At 44.2% G+C, this 7,651-nt stretch overlaps 1 protein-coding gene across 3 annotated transcripts in view; it reads right to left on the bottom strand.

The window, feature by feature from the left end:
- Nucleotides 1-2,610: 2,610 nt before the first annotated feature.
- Nucleotides 2,611-7,651, bottom strand: part of ankrd50l (ankyrin repeat domain 50-like) — a 36,373-nt gene continuing 31,332 nt past the window's right edge. For all 3 annotated transcript variants that reach the window (XM_014030732.1, XM_014030734.1, XM_014030733.1), the window contains exons 3-4: nt 7,270-7,487; nt 2,611-6,295 (exon numbers count right to left, since the gene is read on the bottom strand). In XM_014030732.1, the coding sequence (XP_013886186.1) occupies nt 2,748-6,295; nt 7,270-7,487 (3,766 nt within the window). In that variant the 3' untranslated portion in view covers nt 2,611-2,747. The remainder of the gene's footprint in view (nt 6,296-7,269; nt 7,488-7,651) is intronic.

Raw genomic sequence — 7,651 nt, 5'->3', positions numbered from 1 at the left:
AGTTTGAGCTGGATCACAAAAACAGTGACAACAGTTTAACAAAAATAAAACTGAGCAAAAAAAAAATACTTTGGTTCCTCAAAAACTGTTTTATTTAAATGAATCCTGGATCAGTTTTTGAATCTGTTGACTTTTTCTTTACAAGGTGGGACATCTAACTGAGCATGTACAGTGTGAGTGTCATCACTCTATGTTTCTTGTTGTTACTGTCCCCGGTCTCCCCTAGTTCCAACAAATCTCACATACACTTCAGTATAAACTTAAAAAACCCCACTAGTGAATCTCTCTTTAGAGCCCATTTTCTTTTCAGATCCTCTTTAGTTTTATTATCCCAGGTGGCAAACATTTGTGTGGTGCAGACCTTCATCTCTGCGTGATGCAACCACTTCACAAGCTGCACATGACTTTGTCTCTGCAGAAACAGTAACCATACAGGAAAAATAACCTCACTGAGTTGAGGAGGTTTTAGCAGTTTGCAGATTTAAGTAATGAATGTCATTAGTGGCACAAATAAAAATAATCCAACATTTAAATTTCTTTATGTGGCGTACAAGTTCAACAAATTAATCACCCCTCTGCCTCACATTCACACATAGTTCAGCTCTTTGTGTTCTGTGTCAGAAACCTGCACAATGCTCAGTGTTTTTATTAAGACTGACTGACTTTTTTGGTTGTAAGTTCCAAACAACTTATGGAAAATTATGCTTAACAAATAATGAAGACTTCAAATGAAAATCAAACCTCAACATTTTTGTTGAAAGAGTCAAGTGACTTTAAACATTAAGAGCAAATAAATTTAATTATAAAAATAGAAAAGAGCCCTTTTCTAAACTGGTTTGTTTTAAACTAAAATAACTAATTAAAAGAACTAAGATGAAATCAAAAAGTTTTCTTCCTTTCAACAAATCAGTGTGATCAAAGCAAAAAAATAAGTAAAAAATAAAATAAATAACTTTGCTCCCGACACACAATCAGCAAAGATAAAGCAGGGATGTGAAAGTTTAGGTCCATTATTCTGGGTCTGAGAGCAGGGGTAGTGAAGAAGGGATCACTGCTATAACAAGACTTCTTAAAGGGATCGCTGATTAGTTGTAACATTAGACTTTATTTAATAAACATGTATTTTAACTGTAAAATAAAGACTGTAAAAATACTGTAGGATGTTCAGTTTTTCTAATTTTTAAACTAAAAGTTTAAAAATATATTACATGGACGGGGCCATTTTATTTACACACAAAGCATTCTGGGTAAATGATGACGTGGATAGGTCCTCGGTGCGAGGCTGCTAGCGAGCTATATCCACCCTGAAGGTTAATCTTGGACAATATCTGATGATCGACTCTTTTAAATGAAACCAGAGAGCGTTGACAGAGAGGAGAAGGTAGAAATGACTCAGCCTGGAACTGAAAATATGGATGGAGGACAACAGAGCTGCTTCATGGAAGAAGAACCTCAGCTTAGCCTGTTAGCTTTAGCGTTAGCCCCGACTCTATCACCATATTATGTATTAAGGGCTCGACACACGGGAGACGACGTCGCTCGCTCTCCATTCATTTCCTATGGAGCCTGTGCGGTGAGGCGACAATCGCTTGCCCTCCTCCAGCTAAGCGACCGGCAAAAATAGTGCATGTGAAATTTCGCGCTCGTACACGTAGACGTGCACACGCGCGCTTGCGACGCGACATACGAAAGTTGAAAAATGTTCAACTTTTGTCGCTGTCGCTTAGCGTACAACCAATCAGCGAGGGTTTCATTGACTGACCAATGAGAGGAGAGTATGCTACACACTGCAGTTAGCTAACACTTTCACCAAGTGATTACTAAAAAGCTTTGTGGAAATTTATTGGCACCACAGTGAAGTTTATGGTAAGATTTTCCTCATAAAACTGTATCTTGAAGTGTGTTTGTTTTTCAGTATCATTAGCATCGCAAGATTTGTTTAGTTTACACGTCCGTAATGCCCAGTTTTTTGTAAACCACCAATAACCTTTACACCTTCAGAGTCAAGAATCAATCAAATTTTGTGAAGACAAGCGACCTGAGAGCGCGATTCGCAACGCTGCAATCGCTATCGCGTCCTGTGTGTCGGGTTTTCACCCTGGCTGCGATGACAGCCGTTAATCGCTGTAGTTTGTCGCTGCCCATGTGTCGAGCCCTTTAGGCTAGCACAGCGCCACACATTCTCCTCTCGTCACTGAGGTCCTCCATCCACATGACAGAGAGGGGAACACAAAAATGACTCAGCCTGTGACTGAAAATATGGATGGAGGACCTCAGTTTAGCTTGTTAGTTTGTCGAGCTAGCACCCAGCTAATACATATAAGGCAATGTAGCATCAGCACTAGCGCAAAGGCTAACAGGCTCAGCGTGGACATATCTCGCTCACACCGAGGACCTATCCAYGTCATCATTTACCCAGAATGCTTTGAGTGGAAATAAAATGGCTCCGTCCGTGCTAAAATGTATTTTAAAAATTATAAAAACTAAACAGCCTATAGTATTTTTGCAGTCTTTATTTTACAGTTAAAATAAATGTTTATTAAATAAAGTCTAATGTTCCATCTAATTGGGGATCCCTTTARCAAACCAAAATAATAAATAATAATAAAATACTTGCAATATGTGTTTACTATTTACATGACAAAAATCCCCAAGCATTTCAGTACAAACTCTCAAGAACAAATTATTATTATTATTATTTTTACTTTTGGTGACAACTTAAAGGAAGTTGTCATATCTGACTGATATCACAGGGGTGTTTCTTTCTTGTATAAGGCTGCACTGGTGGGACCTTCAAACTGGAGTTTGATGGCCTGTTTGAGATTGAGCTGTGGGTCTCTGGTTGTCATTGTGAACTTGTCACTTTCTGTCAAGGCACTGCAGGGTGGGGAGGGGCTAAAACTGTAACAAACAGGTAACAAAATGTTCTGTGTCAGAGAATCCCAAGCTTCCYGTTGAGAAGGGCTCTGTATGCTATACGGGTAGTCTGAAGGAGGGTTCTCTCTGTTTTTAGCACCTAGAGGAGCATCTTGGCCAGGCCTTATTCCAAGAGAAGCCATAACTGAGTGCCATTTATCACCTGTGAATGAAGTCCTTTCTGCTTTAATCAAGTTTGAGCTTTGTTTGATTCCTTTGTCATGATATTCAAGTCCTGATGAAAAGCCTTTTTGAAGGATTTCACAGTTGTGCACCATAGCTTTGACTGTGCAAACAGTTGGAGGAGGGATACCTTTGGGTTGCCTCTGGCTGCTTCCGTGCAGGCTGCCCACGCCTGAGCTTCCTGGTGGAGGGAGGGTGGAGTGGCGACTGCGGCTACGAGGCAGTGAGTGTTGCTGGATCTGCTGGATGAAGCTGAGGCTGTCGGCAGGCACTGTTTGCACTGTAGCCAGGGAGTGGCAGGTAGACGAGGTCTGAGAACTTTGCATTGAATGGAAACGTTCTCCAGTGGAACCGGGGGATGACATGGAAGAGGACGAGGTAGTGGCTGTCACTTCAACTCCATTGCCCTCTGACATACCAGGAGAGAGGCTCTTGTTGGGCTTCAAAGGAGATACAGTACTGTAGTTAGGCAGCGGGCCTAGATATGGCTTAGCTCCATAGCTCTCCAAGATCCTGATGATGTTAAAATGTCCATGTTTCCCTGCCACTTTGACCAGACTTCGACCATATTTATCCATGTGATTGGGATTTGCACCTTTTTCTAAAAGCATTTTCACAATATTAGTGTGTCCCTCTTGGGCAGCRATGCTCAGAGCTGTTGCCCCCTGATGACAAGCAAGGTCTATATTTACAGAAGTGGCTTCTAAGATATGATGTCCTACTTTAGTGTGTCCCGTCCAAGCCACAGAATGCAATGGTGGTCTCCCTTCTGCATCTTGTGCATTGGGGTTCGCCCCATGTTTTAAAAGTAGATCTACAATATCCACATTCCCCTTCCAGGAAGCAACGTGAAGTGCCGTGCGGCCCTCTGAGTCTCGAGACTCAAGCGGCACACCTCCCTTTTCTATTAAAAGACTGGCCATATCAAGGCAACCATCCAGCACCAGGAGATAAAGCAGAGGCCGTCCCTCTGAGTCCCGCACATCAGTATCAGCCCCTCGCTTCATGAGCAGCTCTGCCACGTCAGCATGGCCCTCCAGAAAGGCTGAACTCAGTGCAGAATGTCCATCGTAGGCCCTGTGGTCAATAGGAGAGCGTCTGTCCAGCAGTAGTTTGACAGTGCTCCAATGACCTTCTTGAGCAGCTAGTATTAGAGGTGTACGTCCTTCAATGTCCATCTCTCCAACACGTGCCATGCTGCCTTGCTCTGTCAATGCTGCACAAACATTCCGATGACCTTCGCAGGCAGCAGCATGTAGCGGAGTCCAGCCAAGGTCATCTTTATGGTTTTCATCTAGACCTCGTTCTAGCAAAGCACGGACAACCTCTAAGCTTCCTCTCGCTGCTGCCAAACAGAGTGCTGTCCTGCCTTCACAGTCAATGGCATCCACTGCTGCGCCCCAGAAAAGCAGTTTGGACACCGTCTTCATGTGACCCATTGCCGCAGCTGCCAGGAGAGGCGTGACAGCAGCTGCAGCAGAGACACTCCCATCAGGGCCAGCCGTTTCATCCACATCAGCCCCAGCTTCCAACAGAAGCTCAACAACGTCCTCATGACCTTCGTATGCTGCGAGAAGCAGTGGGGTCATTCCATCGTGATCTCTGTGCCCTGGATCAGCTCCACGCTCAAGTAACAGACCTGCTACTTCACCAAAACCTTTGATTCCTGCAGTCGTTGGGACACAGAGAGCGACGACCAACAGAGCCGTGCGTCCGTCTCTGTCAGCGATGTCAACTTCTGCATTGTGGTCCAGTAGTATCTCCACAGTCTCATAATGTCCCATGTAGGCAGCAGCAATAAGTGCCGTGCGGCCCTTACTGTCAGCTTTATTGATTTGTGCCCCATAATCCAGGAGGGTAAGGACAATCTCCTCATGACCCCCCCACGCAGCGGCTCTGAGAGCAGTCCGTCCCTCATTGTCACATCCATTTACATCTGCCCCTGCATCCAGAAGCAAGCGCACGGCCTCGCAGTGTCCTCCCCAAGCTGCAGAGCGCAGTGCTGTCCAGCCTTCATGGTCAACATGCTCCATCATCTGTGCTGCTCTCTCTGGGTCTTGACTTTTAGCCCATTCTACGAGGACAGACAGCACTTTGACATGACCTTGCTTTGATGCCAAAGTCAGAGGTGTTTGACCCTGATGGTCACTGATCAGAGGATCAGACTTATGCGTAAGAAGGATTTTAGTGATTTCTGCAGAACCATCATGAGCTGCTTTAGCAAGAAAGGTCTGTCCTGTAGCGGTAAGTTGGTTCACAGAAACCCTGCTGTCGAGCAGCCTCTTTATAGATACCTCTATTTCTAACGCATGTTGTAACTGATCTCCTTCTTTACCTGTGCACTGTGTTCCAACACTTGAATCTGCATCTGAAAAACAGCCTGATGAAAGAAGTCCACTTCTCATTAATAGCTGAGGGACTTCCTGACGAACTAAAGCAGGAAGTTGAGTGACGTATGCGGTAAGGGTTTGACTGCAGCTGGGAGTAAGAGCTGGCACACCTGTCCATAGCATCCACAGAGCCAGTAATGCAGGGTTTTCTTTATGGTGACCTGAGCAAACTAAGTGTGTGGCAAGCTGACAAGTGCCCTCAGCGTCCAAGTGGGGCCCCTGTAAAGTCAGAGACATGGCAAGCATGCTGTGACCCCCGGTCCTGCTACAGAGGTACTTCTGTGTGCAGTACTTCACATCAGTCAACCACTCTGTAAAACTGGCATGAAAAATGAGTTTGGTGCCCTCAGGGCCATTGATCAGGATAGGAGACAGTGTTTGAAGTTTGTTCTGGAAGTCCTGAATGCTAAGGGAAATGTCCTGAGTCCAAACTGTTGTGAACAGCTGCTGAGGTGTGAGCGGCAGCGGAGACGCCAAGAGAACATCGAGAAGTGGCTTGATGTTGACAAAGAGTCCCCTGGGAAACAGTCTCTGGCAGAGCCAAAGGTAGAGTCCATTAAGAGTCCCGGGGATGTCCCGAATCTCTCGCAGTCCCACCAGCCCGGCTGCCACTCCATCAAGAACACGCTCAAGAAAGAGAAAGCAGCCGCCGCTTTTGATGTGCAGCAGGTTCAGCATGTCAGCAGTGTCAGGGGTGAGCTGACGACGCAGCGTTGCTTCCTCGTCCAGCCGACAGAGGATGTACTGCTGCACGTCACGGACAGCTGGCGGCTTCCTCAGGTCGTCCAAGCAGAGCTTACGAAAACCTAAAACAGAGAAAGTKATTAATTTTTTCTCTCTTATTGTTTTAGTTTTATAAAGACAACTTTATTTTAAACAAATCTGATAAATCAAGTTGGAAATTAAAATGCTATTTGGAGTATAGCTCTTATGAGATATTCTTGCACATGGAAGAAAAAAGGAAATCCCCAAAATAAGAACACAAGAAAAAGCGATCTCCCCCTCAATCACATGAAGGGACGAGGAAATCAAGATCATTTATGATTTTGAGAAAAAAGCTTTGTTTCCATTGCAAATGTGCGCAAAACTTTGTCAATATTCTGTTAATGTCGAAAATACAGTTTCACAACTGCGGTGTTTCCATTAAGTAAGAAATGCTATTAAAGTCACGCGTGAATACGTTTGATCTCGCAATAAGTCATTACAAACATGGCGGCCATGGATGTAAACACATAGCATGTTGCTACCGCAACTCTAGCACTCATCATCAGAGGAGACGTCGGCGTCTTTTATCGAGGCTTTCCAGAGACAAGTCCCTACTTGGGAGCGGCTACGTATGCTGTGTTTTTGGGAATATTGTAGTCAGTGAGTTTACTACTTTATTTTACTACTTCAGTGATATTACTACTAATTCTTCTTCCTGTTATCTTCTTCTTCGTCGTCTTTTTCACCAGTAGAAACAGCCAGTTGTTGGTCACGTGACTCCCGTGATGCGAAAAAAGTGTTTCCATTGCAGTTTTGCGAAAAACACCAATTTCGATATGGCCGGAATACCACCTCATCCTAGCGCAAAAACATTTTGTCGAAAAACGTAATTTTTCTCCGAAATTGACGTGTTTCCATTGAGCAAATTTATTTTTGAAATTCTGACGTGTGCATTTTCATGGTCAATGGAAACACAGCTAATGAATTTCAAGAAAAAACAAAATGTCAAATGAAAGATGTAGTTGTTTGGCCACACTTTTATCCTAATGACACCTGTTACTGTRTGTGTACAAACCTGAGAACATCTTGCACACATCTTTGTTGTGGCGCCKGACTGAGCAGACCAGCAGCAGCCAGCTGGGCAGCAGGTGCTGATTGGCAGCTAAGAGTTCTGCAATGGAGCCACTTGTCCCAATGCTTTCACCTGGTCTGTACTGAACATCCAGGGCATCTACAACAACCATCAGAGTCTGGGCTGGAGAAGGGAGGTCCAACAGAGGTTCCAACACCGCTCTAAGGATAAACAAGGAACAGGAAGATGGAAAGAAAGAGATTAAAACAGCAAGAAATATGGGCGAATGAAAGAGATAAAAAGAATGACAAGAATATACTAAGACCTTTTTTTAACTGACTGAGAATGACTCATAATTATATGAAAATGAATGCTAAAGTAAAGA

This window comes from Austrofundulus limnaeus, unplaced genomic scaffold (assembly GCF_001266775.1).
Source record: "Austrofundulus limnaeus strain Quisiro unplaced genomic scaffold, Austrofundulus_limnaeus-1.0 Scaffold1109, whole genome shotgun sequence".
Classification (NCBI taxonomy): Eukaryota; Metazoa; Chordata; class Actinopteri; order Cyprinodontiformes; family Rivulidae; genus Austrofundulus; species Austrofundulus limnaeus.
Note: the sequence above shows the minus strand (reverse complement) of the source record. Positions and strands in the feature narration are given on the sequence as shown.